The sequence below is a fragment of the Curcuma longa genome, chromosome 5, assembly GCF_044706935.1.
Source record: "Curcuma longa cultivar G26 ecotype Majalengka, Jawa Barat chromosome 5, ITB_CL_G26_1.1, whole genome shotgun sequence".
In the NCBI taxonomy this organism is placed as follows: Eukaryota; Viridiplantae; Streptophyta; class Magnoliopsida; order Zingiberales; family Zingiberaceae; genus Curcuma; species Curcuma longa.
In genome coordinates, this window is record NC_133865.1 from 3,451,447 (window position 1) to 3,466,898 (window position 15,452).

Sequence of the window (15,452 nt, forward strand, 5' to 3'; positions counted from 1 at the left end):
CTAAGCCTATTTATAGCATAAGAGAATATATCTGGATCGTTGATCATAGATAAATTTTCTCTTGGTCGTTGATCCGTTGATATGATCCTAACTGTTGATCGGAGGTAGACTTTGATCGTAGCCGTTGATTAAATAAGGATAAACTTTATCTTTAATAAAAGATAAAGAGATTTATCCTTAATAAAAACTAAGTATTTATCTTTTATATAATAAAAGATAAATCTTATTTTTTTTTTCTTTTTTTTTTTTGCAACCGCCACATCCAAAAAGTCCAAGTCTTCTTTGCTGGTCAAAGTCAACAGTCAAAGTCAACTATCAAAGTCAATAGTTTGACTTTTGTTGACTTCTTGTAGAGTCTTCGGTTGGGTGATTTCTGACCAACCGGAGTTAGGCTCACCCGAACCCGACTCCGGCCTTTTGTCCCTCGAGCGTGCTTCCTCCCGGCTTCTCGTCCCTCGGACTTCGCGCACGTCCTTCTCAATCCACCGGCGTACTCTTCCGTAGCTTCCGCGTCCCTCGGATTGCACCGAGCCCGTCGGCTCACTTCCCCGCGCAACCCTTCTCGTCCACTACGTTTTACGCTCGACTTCCTCCGTACCTAAGTTCCTGCACACTTAGCAGAGGGATTAAAATAACACAGGACCTAACCTAACTTGGTTGATCACATCAAAACTAACCAGGGCACCAACAGTTCTGTGTTGAAGAATGGCAGAAGTAATCGATAGAAATGAAGTTCAATCGACTGCATTTCTGATTCAGTCGCCTGAGATGAAGTTCAGTCAGCTGATAACCAGTATCAGTTGAGTGAAACACAAAAAGAGTTAACATAGAGTTTCAATATAACGCCGAAAGAGTTAACGTCGAATCCATTTCGGTTCAGTCGACTGACATGACACACTCAATTTTGTGAGCTTTAAGTTTAGATCAAATATGTCAATTTATGAACAAGTTTAAGTTTCATTTGATACGTTTATGACAAAATATATAGATAGTGCTAAGATGATATATTTCAACAACAACATAACAATAATATATTTCAACAACAACATAACTAAAGATTATATATTTCAATAACAACATAACTAAAAGTTATACATACTTTTATCACACTTTACAGGGTGTTTAGTTTAGAACAAGTTATACACACACATTAAACACACATTAACACACATTTTCTAAAGATCTGAAAACCTTAAGCTGCTTCGTTTTACATTTGTAAGATTTGTTCCTCCTCAAGCAATTCATTGCCCCTTAGGAACTCAAACTCCTGATCAGGAGCCTCAAGTAGTATACCATCTCCAAGCCCATCAACTAAAAGAGAACTAACATTGCTCCCAGCAGTAATCACAAGATCATCTCTGTCAAATAGAGGAGCAGAATGAGAAATAGAAAACAATTACAAGTTACAAAATTCACTCTAGTATCATCGAAGTCTTAGTTTAACCTAACCTATCAAACAACAAGATGAACAATTCGCATGATATGTCCCAATTCCCATTGCTCGACCATACTTCTTGCATTTCTCAACCAATGGACTGAAGACCTGAGATGGAAAATGAACTGACATTTGTGAACAACAACTATAGTGTAAAAAAAAACTTGCATATGGAAACACTGGTTGCACACAAAGGGCACTTCAGCAAACCATAAAATAGTGATGAAGACAAAAAGCATATGGAAACACTGGTTGCACACAAAGGGCACTTACTGGACACTTGTTTGCCATCTTTTCAAACTCCCGAAAAGTATACTTTCTAGAACCACCAATTGTTAGTATGGTAGCATACATGCAAAATAAAAAAACCAAAGTTCAAATTGCTGTTATGCAGCTAACCTTCCACTCATGAAAAATGTGGCCTTGTCATCTGCAACCCACTCAGCAAGACAGCACCAGCAGGAACAAAAGCATTAATAGGGGAAATGATCTTACATATAGCTGAAACATTTTAGAAAGGAAAGATTTAGCAACCCCTATTTCATACTAACGAACAAATCTAAAATGCAGACCAACTTTCAGTTCAGTAAGTTATACCAACAATCTATGGAAGCATTATATACTAAACAAGATGCTGAAACAATCTATGCAAATTGCACAAGATGCTGAAACAAAAAATGACCACACTAAACAATCTATGTAAGCATTATACTTGGCTCAACCACTTGTTACTTGGAAACTTTCCTCGAACATTTTGGCCCCAAAGACACTCTTAACCTGAATATCATGGTAAAGAAACACATTAGTAAACTGGAGATCATAGGCAAAGTATCAATTTACACCTAACCTTGACATTTACTTCCATCCGTGTTCTACCCAATTCCTTGATTGTAAAAGCTATTTGCAACTAAGAAAATAAGAAACTATCAGAACCATTAGAGCAAGTCATACTGCCAAGGGCTACTACTCTGATGGATGCAGTAAGCAATGAAAAGTAACAAGATGAATAATAATCAACCCTTGGTTTGATAGAGCTCTGTTTAGCAGGACATGAATTGAACAACACACATTGATAAAAGTTTCTGTTTAGCAGGACATAAATTGCACAATACACATTGCCAATGAATCATCTAAACACAACATGTCAAATCTTGCAAGCACACAACATGGTGGACTTTCTCGGCAGCTACATCCTCTAAGCGCATCACTTCCTGCTTCCTCATTTGATCAAATACCTGACAGCTCAATCATTATTGTCCATGAGAAATGCCAATAGTTTTAAGAATATGAAAATCTTTAACAAAGGGCAATAAGCCAACAACAACAACATAAAGTCTCACTTGCATCAAAAATAGTAAAATGTAAAAATTGAAGTCTCACTTGCATCAACAACATAATTTGAAGTACTCTTTGATGATGACAAAAATCCTTCAAATCCTTTCAAAATTGAATCCTAAAGCATGTTGTTAGAACCTACAACAATAAAGAGAAGTATTAACTTTAATTTCTCAATCAATCAACCACTATAATTATATAAAATGAAACTTTGTTAGTTGACAACCCTAGATTTGATATGTGTCACGAGTAGCGTTGCAAATTAGAATTTATAAATTTATCAAAAACCCACGATAAATACAAGCAAATCAAGTATAGGGGCCTCGAGTCGTATTTTTCCAAGAACTAGTAGACAATTGCTTAAATTGAGCTTGGGTGTGTCGCTCTTTTTGGGGTTTTCACATATAAAATGGGGGTTTTGGTGTTTTTCAAATGAAAATGTACATTAAAATCAGCAACTAAATGAAAATGTTAAAAATGAAACCTAAAGCAAGCTAACTCTAATGCAAGCTAAATGAACATCATCAAAGTAATTAAGTAAACAACTAAACTTGAAATGAAACTAGGCTAAACTAACAATTGAGAGGAAACAATTCTAGCTTGCTAAACAATGATGCGAACTGACCTATCAGCTACAATTAACTAACACAAACAAATGCTTAAACTAACAAACATCAACCCTGATACCATTGAGCTCAGATTGGCGCGAAACAGTGCCAAACCTAAATTCAGATATCAGATTCGATGGCAAGAAGAGTTTGAGCTAAGCTATAGTAAATCTGAATCCAAACCAAGACTAAACACTAATTAATAACTAAATTAATGGAGTTTGATTCGAACACAACATCAAATTTGAAGTTAAACAGATACAAATCAGAAATCAGAAATGAAATCAGAAACATTGACAGAAACAGAAATGCAGTAACATCCAGCCTTCCCTTTTTCCAATTGTTCCTCAGCTGGGTGTCAAATCAGCTTCTCTGATCAATCAGGAGTCTTCACGTCGGTCTCTTGACCGTTTACTCACTGCCCAACATCTAAAAAAAAACTAGAAAAACCCTCTCCGGCCTCGATAGAAGCTGTGCAGTGGCTGTTCAGATGGAAAACTGGATTCCTTGCTTCCTCTTTGCTCCGATGATGCTGCTGTTGATACAAGGAAGCTCCACGATCCTAGGAGAACCCCTCCACGAAGCGCGGGCTCGGATTATGTAGCAGAACGCCGGAACCAGCCGAAACAGTGATGTACGCCGCCGTCGAAACCCTCGCCGTCGAGCGCCTTCCAGCTGCCGGAATATACCCAATCGGTCGGCGTTGGACTCTTCAAGGATCAAGGATGGCAACGGAAGAAGTTTGGGAGGATGGGGACACTCATGCTGTTACGCTCCCGAGCAGAGGAGGCGCGTCATGAACGAAGCACAGTAGCGGCCACTGTTCACTTCTCAAAATTCGGCTTATATCCTTCTGATTAATCAAATGATCTGAGCCGTCCATTTCTGATCTGATGATGCAACTTTGATCTGGGGTTTAGGGTAGCCTAGGGGTTGTGAAAAATTCAGGGATCTCGATCAGGCTTGAGCTAGGTCATGTCCTCCATGTGAGCTTGATCAATTTGGGCAAATTTGGCTCGATTTGACCGCGGTTGAGCTCGAGTTGGGTCCGATTTGAGCCCTACAATCAATTAAACTCAATTAAAGCAAAAATTCACCATTAAATCATGAAAATTATAATCGAGCCTCAAATCATGTAGTATAGCACAAATACAATCAAATCGATTCGTTAAATAATTATTTTCATGTAAAAACCCAAAAATTGAATCGATTAAAATGCAAGAAACCCTAGCTCATCATTAGTACCAACCATAGATGGTAATTCTTCATCATATGTGTTGTCATCGTTGATATTATGATTATCTATAATTGATCTAGCAATCAGAAACACATTATTATATTTATAATATTTAATAAAATAAATTGATTTATAAATAAAATTATATAAATACAGAATTAATCGACACATACCCTTGCTGTAAAAGTGGACAGTTGCGCTTGTCATGTGACACACCTCGATGCCCACATCCATGACATAACCGGGACTTTGAGGTTGCCTTTTCTTACTAAAGAAGGATCACTAATAATAGGAGTCTCATCAATGGATTTATTCCTTTGACTTCCATTGTCACATTTTTTACCAATATTCATCTCTTGAATTTTTTTTATTGATCCAATCGAATTGTTCATCTAAGAAATTTGTTCCCTCATCAGTCAAAGATGCATCATCAATTAACACTGACGCTTTAGAGGATAACTTTGAGTGCCTTGACATCAATAAATTTTTTGGATCATCGATGAAATTTTGCTCTCCCAACTCATATATTGCTCCAACCTTTGCATGTTGTGTCCAACGTTTGAGTATATACATATCAGGCAATTGAAACACTTGGTTGATACGGAAAAAAGCTAACATATTCCTGCACAGAATGCCATCAAACTCAAATTTCTTACAACTACATGATATGTAATCTCTATGGTTGTCATGTATGAGAACCCTTGGTTTGGAGGAAGAACAACTTTGAAAATTCATCACATGGTAAACTATAAAATCAACTTCTATAGATATCTGTTTCACATAATAACCATGACTTTCACTCATTTCACTTTGAAATTCCATCCATTTTTTTTATACAACTTTACCATTTGAGTTTCCATTGGCCAGTTTGTCTTAATCTTAGGATGCTCATTCATATCAATATGATCAGCAATTAACTCATTGTGTCTTTGGTGTCTTAGTGCCCTATTGAAACGAGTAATAAAATCCATCAATGAGTTCTTTTTTGAGATATACTTCTTGAAAAATGCATGCGAGCTTTCAGATCTTTGACTACTTGACATTCCAGCACAAAAAACATGATTAAAATATGCTGGCACCCACTTTTGTCGTAATTCATACATCAAACATAACCAATCATTTTTTTCCAAATTAGCACACTTGATAACCTCTTCCCATGATTTCTCAAATTCATCCGGCGTTGTAGAATGACATTCTGTATGCTTTGATAGTTGTCATGGAAAGTCAAAGGATTTAATTTCTCTGGGAATTTATTCAGTATGTGCCATAAACAATATCGATGGATTGTCTGAGAGACAACTTATGTAATTGCCTTTGTCATAGAAGGATCCTGATCTGTGATGATAACTTTAGGTGCACCTGTAGGCATGACTTCAATAAACTTGTTAAACAGCCAAACAAAAGAATCAACTTTCTCATCACTTAAAAAACCACAACAAAAAAAAGTTGTTTGATGATGATGATTAACTCCTACAAATGGTGCAAAAATCAATCCATATTTGTTGGTATTATATGTTGTATCAAATACAACTACATCACCAAATACACTATATGCCCTCTTTGATATATGATCCACCCAAAAATACCTATTAAGTCTGTTATGTGAATCAATCTCATATTCATAGAAAAAACCAGAATTCTTTTCTTTTTCAGATGCAAATAACTCAATTAATGTTTCTGGATCTATACCTTTTTCTTCATCCCTTAGCTCTTTCTCAAAATTTCTAATATCCCTTTCTGTACAACCTACTAGCTCAGGTCCTCCATACTCTATTTCCAACAATTGCATGTAGAATCGATGTACGCGCTAGAGGGGGGGTGAATAGCACGTGTCGCTTTTTCTTTTCTTTCGTTTTACTAACAAAAACTAAGAAGCGGAATTAGAAACAAAACACAAGGACCCGCAGATTTACTTGGTTCCTAACCCCCCAGGGTTAGTACGTCCAAGGCCTAATTCGGGAGGCGCCCGTCCACTAGTGGTCTCCTTTTCGAACGTCGTTCGGAGGCGGAGAAACCCGTCTTACAGTCCGTAAAGAATGAATACAGAAAAGACAAGTAAGAAAGGATTAACCAAACAAGTGCCGCCGATCTGGAAGTCCTGAGCGCCCCGCACTCCTCCTGGATCTTCCCCGGTCGCAAGCGTCTGGCCTCGTTCGCGTTCCAAAGCACCACTAGTCGGAAAGGAGGTCGTATGGAATTGTTGTGCACAGCTGCTGTTCGAAGCCTCCTTATATACTGGTCCTGAGTTGACTCAGATGCCCATCTGGGTCGACTCCAACTGACGTGGCAGATCAACTTCTATCACTTCCGCCCGTTATCCTGTCTGAGTCGACTCCGATTGACTTCTGGGTCGACTCCAGTCGCGGTGGCGTCAGCGGCGATAAGTCTTGACTCTGCGTTAGCCTGAGTCAACTCAAAACCTTATCTGAGTCGACTCCAGTACCGAGTCGACTCAAGTCTCCTTCTGAGTCGACTCAACTCAAGTTTGACCAGAGTTGACTTTGAGCTTGACTTTGCGTTGACTTTGCTTGCTTCACCTCTGCTTTTCCCTCTTGCTTCCAGCTCCTGGTTCCTGCAAGACAAGCATACAAACAAGCAAGCAAAACAACCTAAAGTCTTACCTAGTGCGTCTAACTTCAGATTTCTACCGAAATCTTAGGTTAGTCTAACCCACTCCATTCTGGAGAATTCATGCCAACCAAGTCCTCCAGACTTGTTGGACTTGTGCTCGGCTCTGTCCTCGCCCCCCAGAATTTTTGCTACGGTTCGGTTCTCTCTAACCAACCCAGACTTCTGCTGCGACTCGGTCACCTAGACCAGCCCAGACTTCTGCTGTGACTCGGTCACCTAGACCAGCCCAGACTTCTGCTGCGACTCGGTCACCTAGACCAGCCCAAACTTCACCTGGTGCACTTGACTCTGCCAAGACTTCCGCCTGATCCTCCAAATCAGGACTTCCCTTTGCCTAGCCTACAACTAGGACTTTCCTTTGCCCAGCTTCACTCACCAGGACTTCCCTTGCCCGATCGTCCAGATCAGGACTCCACTACCTAGTCTAACCGACTAGGTCTTCTCACTCACTTCCACACATCCAAACATCAAGTCCTGTTTGGATCAACCCTTGGTCAAACTGACCGACTTAGGTGTATTGTCAAACATCGAAACTCTAGGCAAGATCTTAGTGCATCTTGCACCAACAATGCATTTGTTGACAAGTTGGTACATTGGCCTCTGAAAATTGTTGAGTCAATGCTTTTTTCGCTGCCGAAACATTACGATGTGAGCGTAGTAAATGCACCTTTGAAGGGGTCGAGAGTGGATGATTATGACTTTCCACAAAGTTAGTAACAACCCAATTAGATCCAGTTTGATTTTTTACAATTGAGATCTTTGACTTACATCCCGTTCTAATTTTGTCACGTGCTCTTTCCCTTCTCTGTTGATCACATTTTGTCTGTTTATTCCGTTGATCATCAGTATGTCCTTGTTTAAAACATACAAATATTTTCCAAACAATTTCATTTGTCATCTTATTTTTCTTGCTATTGCTTATCCTTGCACTAAATCCGGCTTCTCGTGCATATTGGTTATAGCACGAAAATGTCTCCTCTACTGATGATGTGAATTCCATCCCAATTTTTGGTTTTCGATCATCTATAACTTGGGAAATATATAGATGATCATCATTGCCAATTTCTTCCATTATTGGGGAATGTCAATTTAAGATGAAGTGAAAATCTGCATATCACCATATAGCAATAAAAATATTCTAAATCAAATAGTCATAAACAAAAATAACCATAGCAAACTGTATTAAAAAACTTAGAAAAACCTAGTTCCCTAATATATGTAGTAATGTTCAAGCAGTTGCATCTGTATTAAACTAACCTTTAAAGCAGTTGCATCTGTATTAAACTAACTATTGGAAACTATATTAAACTAACCATAGAAATAGTTGCATCTGTATTAAACTAACCATAGGAAATTGTATTAAACTAACCCTTAAAGCAGCTGCATCTCTATTAAACTAACCATAAAAAATGTTTAAGACCGATATATCACATAAATAATATAGCTCTATAACTATAGCTCTATAGATTGGTGTGTTGTGTGATGATAAACTGATGGTGCAAATAAGTGTTGATGGTTACGAGAGTAAACATTCAAGTTTATTTATTTATCGGGCTAGTTTATTAAAAATCTTATCAAGCTCAAGTTGAACTAAAATTTGTACATGAACATTATTCAAGATCATCTTTATTGAATGAAATATCAAAGTTCTTCACGAACATACAGTACATTTATGATTTTCAAGCTGTTAGTAGACAAATAAAATGCTTGCAAAATGTATGCATGCTAGTTCCCAGCTAGTGTTCAAATTTCTTACAAAATGTCATTTAGAAAATCTGTAGGTGCCTTAAAGAATCATAGTAATCTTTAACTGAAAACAATCTTATTTTTCAAATTGAGTGAGATCAATGAAAGCAAACGTCCTAGGCTTCTAGGTGTGGAAGTAATGTGAAATTTTGAACTGTGTTTGTGCTGTCATTAGGTTGATGCTCTAAAATTTACCATGGCAATTTTCACATATAAACTGAAGCTAAGAACTTTGGTTTGTGATGCCAATCAAAGAAAGATCTATGTTTCAGAGAGGAAGAACACGATGTTTTAGAGCATCACAAACCCTAACGGGATCCGCGATGGGGCAGAGGGCGCTGGTGGCTGGCGGCGAGCGAGGGCGCGGTGGCGAGCAAGAATTAGGGTTCCCGAGCGGCGACGAGCAGCAGAGGGAGAAGAGGGCACGACGGCGATGCAGCAGAGGGCGTGGCTGGCGGCGAGCAGAGGGAGAAGAGGGCACGGCGGCGAGCGAAGCGTGCATGGCTAGCGGCGAGTGAAGAGTGCGTGGCTGGCGGCGAGCAGAGGGAGAAGAGTGCGTGGGAGAGGAGGAAGCACAGAGGAGAAGAGTGCGTGGTGAGCAGAGAGGAGAAGAGCGCGACGAGCAGAGGGAGAGGACGAAGCGGAATCGCGAGAAAAGGTTTTGGGTTTTAATTTTTCGCCCCACACGCGCGGAGAGAATTCCCAGCCACGTCAGCGTTGCCACGTAGGTGTCGCTCACGAGTCGCTCATGAACAGGCGCTCAGGATAACAATCCTATATATATATATATATATATATATATATATATATATATATATACACACCACATGCATTATATTTTAAGTTTTTATATGATTAAAAATAATTAGTATGTAATTTGTATTTAGTTTGTTAAACGTGGCATGCTTGCCTTGTGAACTATCTTCACCATGTAGTTATATGAATTGTGTTGTATGACTCACTAATGACCCGTTGAGCTCTTTTAATTAAGTGGAAGGTAAACCGCAAATGAATTGAAGTTGATTCAAATGGAGATTAAAAGTGTTACCGCTCATTTACACATTTGATGACCCCATCGTATACGCCTTTATATAGTTTTATATTAAATGTTTATCCGGCCACCTCAGGGATTGAGTCCATGAGACTAACTAAGATTTATCATTTTTTTTATATTAAATATTTATTTTAAAAATTAGAATGTTTCGAAGTTAAACATAGAATCAATTTATAATTTTCACCGTATAATCTTGTGCCCACGGGATAAATCATAAGTTAATTTTTAAATCGAAAACAAAATGTAAAACTGAAAAATCTAGTTTGTGAGCGTATGTCATTGCAGCCAATAGGGATATTCAGAATATCTGTCACTTTCATGGGCAAATCAATAATTTCATTTTAATCAAAATTAATATATATAAAATAATATTATATTAAACTAGTTTTTATAAATTTAATCAAAATCATTTTAAATATATATAAATGGGCTTAAACTTAGTTATTGTCGCTGTAATAATTAATCATTATAATAATATTAAATAAAATAAATATATTTTAAAAATAAATAACATAGTAAAATCTCATTTTGACTCAGACTTTTTTTTTTTTTTTACATAAGTTAAAATGCCATTCTCACTTGTACCCAATTTTTTCTACTCACAAGTCACACCTCACGCCTCTCTGTTTCTGCCATGCTTCCGTTTCATTCAATATCTGAAGCGGAATGGCAGCTCAATGCGGAATGGCAGCTCAATGGGAGGTCCACACCCTGCGCTCATCTTTATTCCATCAAAAAAAACAAAAAAAAAAGCTGCAACTCTTGCAGGGAATCTCTGCATGTCCCGGCACCAACCAACGTCGTCAAAAGATTGATGATCTCTCCTCCACGCTACTTCGATCCCGTGTTTTACTAAGTTTTTCATTTTCGCCGCCACTTAAACTTTTAATAAAGGAGAAAAAAAGAGAGGAAAGTATAGTTCATCAGATCCGAAGAGTGAATGCAAAAATAAGCACAGATGACACTAAATCTTCTCAGCTCAAAAACATGAAAAAGAAAACAGAGATAATATCTGGAAACTAGACGCAAGTTCACATGGAGTTCTTCAACACAAAACAACAAGAATTCAGTCCCATCAGGCTAATGCTGAAAGCAAATCATCGAAGCGGCTGCTACAGTCCTCATTCATCATCAGGCATAAATGCAGCTACCATAACCTGAACGATTAATGTGAGAAAGGGGAATATCAATGTGAATGATTAAAAGCAGAAGAGAAATCATGTGGGTATGATTTTGACATTGACCGATCATTACTTGGATCAGTGGCGACAACAAGAGCAGAGTTCTTGAAAAAGCAATTCCACGGGTTCCTTCCCCTGGACTGGTAGTACAGATTCATGGCGACGGAAGCATGGGAGATGAGGCTGTCCGGGAAAAAGCAGGGCCTGCCTCTCTGCAGCCCGCTGCAGTCCACTTGAGAGCAAGCGTAGTTGATGTTCGCAAGCAGAGTCGCCTCGTCAGAGGAAGGCCTCGCCACGCACCAAGTTTTCTGCAACAAAATTGAAGTCATGCCTCCTTTCCCCCCTGTGATCTAGCAAATGCAGGATCTAGCAAGTGCATGGCACTTACCTGGGCTTGCACACGGATCAGTGTCTCGGCTGTCATATCACAAGTTCAGAATTAGAGATCAGGAAAAAGAAAAATTCTAAGATTTAGCGAGCGTAGATGCAGGGGATGTAGAGTTAACCTGAGAAGACGAGGAGCAACACAAAGGGGAGGTGCGGTAGGGAGAGCATTTTTCTGGCCATTGCTTTGAGCTCTGAGACCCGCAGTAGCAGTAGCAGCAGCAGAAAGCAACATTTCATTTATGATTATTAGGATTCGGTGAATTGTCGGCAGGTAATTAAGAAGGCCTTTACCCACTATAGTTGATGAATTGTAAATTTCAATAAATGATGAACTGAAGGATAAAATGAATTTTTTAGAATTATTACTAATTTTGCTAATTACTACTTTATATTTCACAATGATAATTCAGTCACATTGCCAACTTAAAAATATTCTAGTTTAGTAAAGAATTGCATCATGCATCGTAATTCTGTAGCCATCTAAACATATGGAAGATTCATAATAAAAGGATTCACTATAAGAAAACCAACAAATTGATGGATAGTTAATGGCTTGCTATGTGATGTCCAATAAAAGAATATTTTGATTGCGGTGCATCTGATGAATATTTTAATTATGGCGCATGTGATGAATATCAATTGCTAGTCCATTGGGTTTGGGATTAAGAGAATTGTAAAAGTTTTATTTATACAAGTAAATTTGGGGTTCAACTCCTTATTGATAATGTTTCTCTAGAATATATATCTTTGATCTTGCATTTAATATATTATTTGAGAACAATAGTATAATCAATCAAGAGCATTCGAGGGGTTAATTAAATAGATCTACTTCAAGTTAACAAAAGGTATTCGAGCATCATAAATTTATGGCATTCTATTTGCGGCATTTTACTAAATCAGTAGTCAAATTTTAAGATTTCTCATTTCACGTACCTAACTTTTATAATATCCAAATCACATAGCGTATTTCCAAAATACCCGTTCTTTTTCTCTCTAGATTCATTAATCAGTTTCGTCGTGATGGACCTAGAGAACTCTGAATTGATTCAAATCAAAATCAATATATTATTAAAAACCTCCTTAATATCAAATTCAGATATGAGGCATAAATACATTAAGGAGGTTTTTAAAAATACATAATTGATTTTTGTTTGAAATGATCCAGAGTTCTCTAGGTCTATCAGTCAGTTTTAGATGAAATTGATTGATGGACTTATACTATTCAAAAATTTAAAAATTTGATATTTATTAAACCAGTAGGGCCCTACGAATCCATTGATAGTGTTGATTAGTAGATATCATTGTTTTAGGCCTTATAATGAGCTCGTGATAAATTTTATTGAGAATTTATATGTTTGAAAATTTACTATTCTCAATTTATACTATCGAATTCAATCTAAGAGCATGGATACATTAAAGAGGTTTCCAAGAAAATATTAATTTTATTTTAAAATGATTCAAAGTTCTCTAGGTATATCTAACTGATGGATTAAGAGAAAGAGAAGAGGTATTTTATAAATACACTATAAGATTTGAGTATTATGAAAGTTAAATATGTGAAATGAGAAATCTTAAAATCTAGTTGTGTGGTTTGGTAAAAAGCCATTCTATTTGCTTGACTGTTAATGGTCAAAGTTAATTTTAGTAACACCTCGTTTAGTTTTCCAGGTGTTCCGGCTAGATCTCAGCGACGGTTAAGACACCAGTCAATATTATGCCACCTCAACCATCCTCTGCCTTCTCGCGAGATGAGATCTGCAAATAAGGACTGAATGGAGGGTTAGATGGGTGCCGGGGATTCTTGGCAGACTACTCCGATGCTCAAGTTAGTAAGTATTCGAGAGAAGAAGAATGAATAATAGTGGTTGCTAAAGTCTAGAGAAAGAGCTTTCATACCTGAAGGGGAGTTTTTATACTCACATGGAGGGAGCCGTGTATTTCATTCAAGGTGAGCCAATGTCGGACATTAGGCAGGCCAACTCTGCAAATTACTGACAGATGTTCGTATAAGATGGTATCTAGGAGACAAGACCTGCCACCTCGTAACAACTTTCTGTTTTAGTCATGCGAATTATTCTTACCTTTTCACTGTGAAGAGAAGCAGGTGAGGATCTAGGGTACCAGTCCTGATAACCTAATAAGTGTCCTTGCCTTTCTAATCCGGATTGCACGTGTTATTGTTGTCTAGCACCGGAGATGGTTAGAGGGGGGTTGTGTCTGCAAGTAAAGAAACCTGAGCCAACTCAGGGGTCGATTAGGTAACCGAACCCTAAAGGGGTGAGGTGGCTGAGCTAAGGGAGTGGCCGGTCATGGTTGGGCGAACTAGTTAGAGCAGAGGTTGATCCCTTAAGAAACAAAACTGTTGAGCCGAAAGAAGAGCTAAACCCTTGGAAACTAGAGTTGCCAAGCCAATATAATCCTGAACCCTTGAGTAGTAAGGATGGGGAGCTGGTATAAGACTGGGCCCTTGAACAACAGGATTGCTGAGCAGCAGAATTGAAGATGAGCTCTCGTGCATCAAAACTGTTGAACCGGACAGGGAGCTGAGCCCTTGGGCGTCGAGGTTGCTGAACCGGAAAAGGAGCTGAGCCCTTGGGGGACAGGGTAGTTTGATCTAACCGAAGCAGTATGGGAATGAACCCATGAGACTCAGGATTGCTAAACTGGAAAGGGAGCTGAGCCCTCGGGATTGTTGAGCCAATATAATCCTGAGCCCCTAGGTAGCGGGGATGCTGAGCCGGTATAGGGAGCTGAGCCCTTGGCCAATGGGGATGCTGAGCCGGTATAGGGAGTTGAACCCTTGGGCGTCGAGGCTGCTGAACCAGAAAAGGAGCTGAGCCCTTGGGGGACAGGGTAGTTTGATCTAACCGAAGCAGTATGGGGATGAACCCTTGAGCCTCAAGATTACTGAACCGAAAAGGGAGTTGAGCCCTCGGGATTGTTGAGCCAATATGATCCTGAGCCCCTAGGCAGCGGGGATGCTGAGCCGGTATAGGGAGCTGAGCCCTTGGGCAGCGGCGATGCTGAGCCGGTATAGGGAGCTGAGCCCTTGGGGGACAGGGTGATTTGATCTGATTGGACCCTAACGAGTCAGAATCTGAAGGCCAAGTTAAGTTAGTAAGGGTGGGATTGACCAAATGTCTTGGTCAACTAGGACTAGGCCTTTGACCTTGCTTTTCCACGTTATATCTATTCTTGACTTAATCGGGACTTTTATCGCCACGTAGGACCACTGAGTGTTCGCCGTATCACATGCCTCCCTAGCGAGTCTAGTCGAAGGAGGTGTTTTAGCAGACTGACTAGACCAAGTTAAATGTCCGATGGGACATTACTTATTTCATTTCTGGTGAGTTCCCAGAGACTTAGTGATGAGGGGCCGGATGATTTTATCAGGGTTCGATCAATGCCTATCGATCCATAATGGAACTTTATTTTAATGTGTCCCCATTTGCAATAGTCGTTGAATCCAAGGAACGTATCTCCGCGTTAAGGAAGTCGGCAAGATGTGATATCCGTATAGTCTAAGATGACGCTACTTGTCAGGGAATGTCAGATTTTTTGGGAGACGGATAAGACATTTGATCCGCATCCACGGTACACATTAAATGTGAGATGAAAAGGCGGAGAGAGGTTAACCCAATAAGATTGATTGGTCGTGTGGCAAAGATCTCGCTGTGGAAAAGTGATGACCTTAATCGAATGGTTCGCTATACCGCCACGTCTCTTTAATGATACTAGTATATATAAGGGGAGGGGAGCGTCATCACAACTACCGTCGTGATTTTAATTTTTTTCGACTCTTTTGTCTTATTTTCCTCCTGCTCTTCGATGATTCCCC

The 15,452-nt window shown here is 39.0% G+C and overlaps 1 protein-coding gene and 1 pseudogene across 1 annotated transcript; both read right to left on the reverse strand.

Annotated features, from left to right (window-relative positions):
• Nucleotides 1–1,207: 1,207 nt before the first annotated feature.
• Nucleotides 1,208–8,318, reverse strand: LOC141829179 (protein FAR1-RELATED SEQUENCE 5-like; annotated as a pseudogene).
• Nucleotides 8,319–11,060: 2,742 nt separating this feature from the next.
• LOC141830087 (major pollen allergen Ole e 10-like) lies at nt 11,061–11,804 on the reverse strand. Its single transcript, XM_074717569.1, has 4 exons — nt 11,734–11,804; nt 11,616–11,644; nt 11,301–11,535; nt 11,061–11,203 (listed from the first exon to the last, which is right to left on the reverse strand). Exons 1-4 carry the CDS (start codon nt 11,792–11,794, stop codon nt 11,178–11,180), a joined length of 351 nt encoding a protein of 116 aa, XP_074573670.1. The 5' UTR covers nt 11,795–11,804; the 3' UTR covers nt 11,061–11,177.
• Nucleotides 11,805–15,452: the final 3,648 nt, after the last annotated feature.

Coding starts and splice junctions, on each gene's coding strand:
- LOC141830087 (XM_074717569.1), bottom strand. CDS start 11,794: ATGGCCAGAAAAATGCTCTCCCTACCGCACCTCCCCTTTGTGTTGCTC. Junction 11,536..11,615: donor TGATCCGTGTGCAAGCCCAG/GTAAGTGCCATG, acceptor ATTTTGTTGCAG/AAAACTTGGTGCGTGGCGAG. Junction 11,204..11,300: donor TGTTGTCGCCACTGATCCAA/GTAATGATCGGT, acceptor TTAATCGTTCAG/GTTATGGTAGCTGCATTTAT.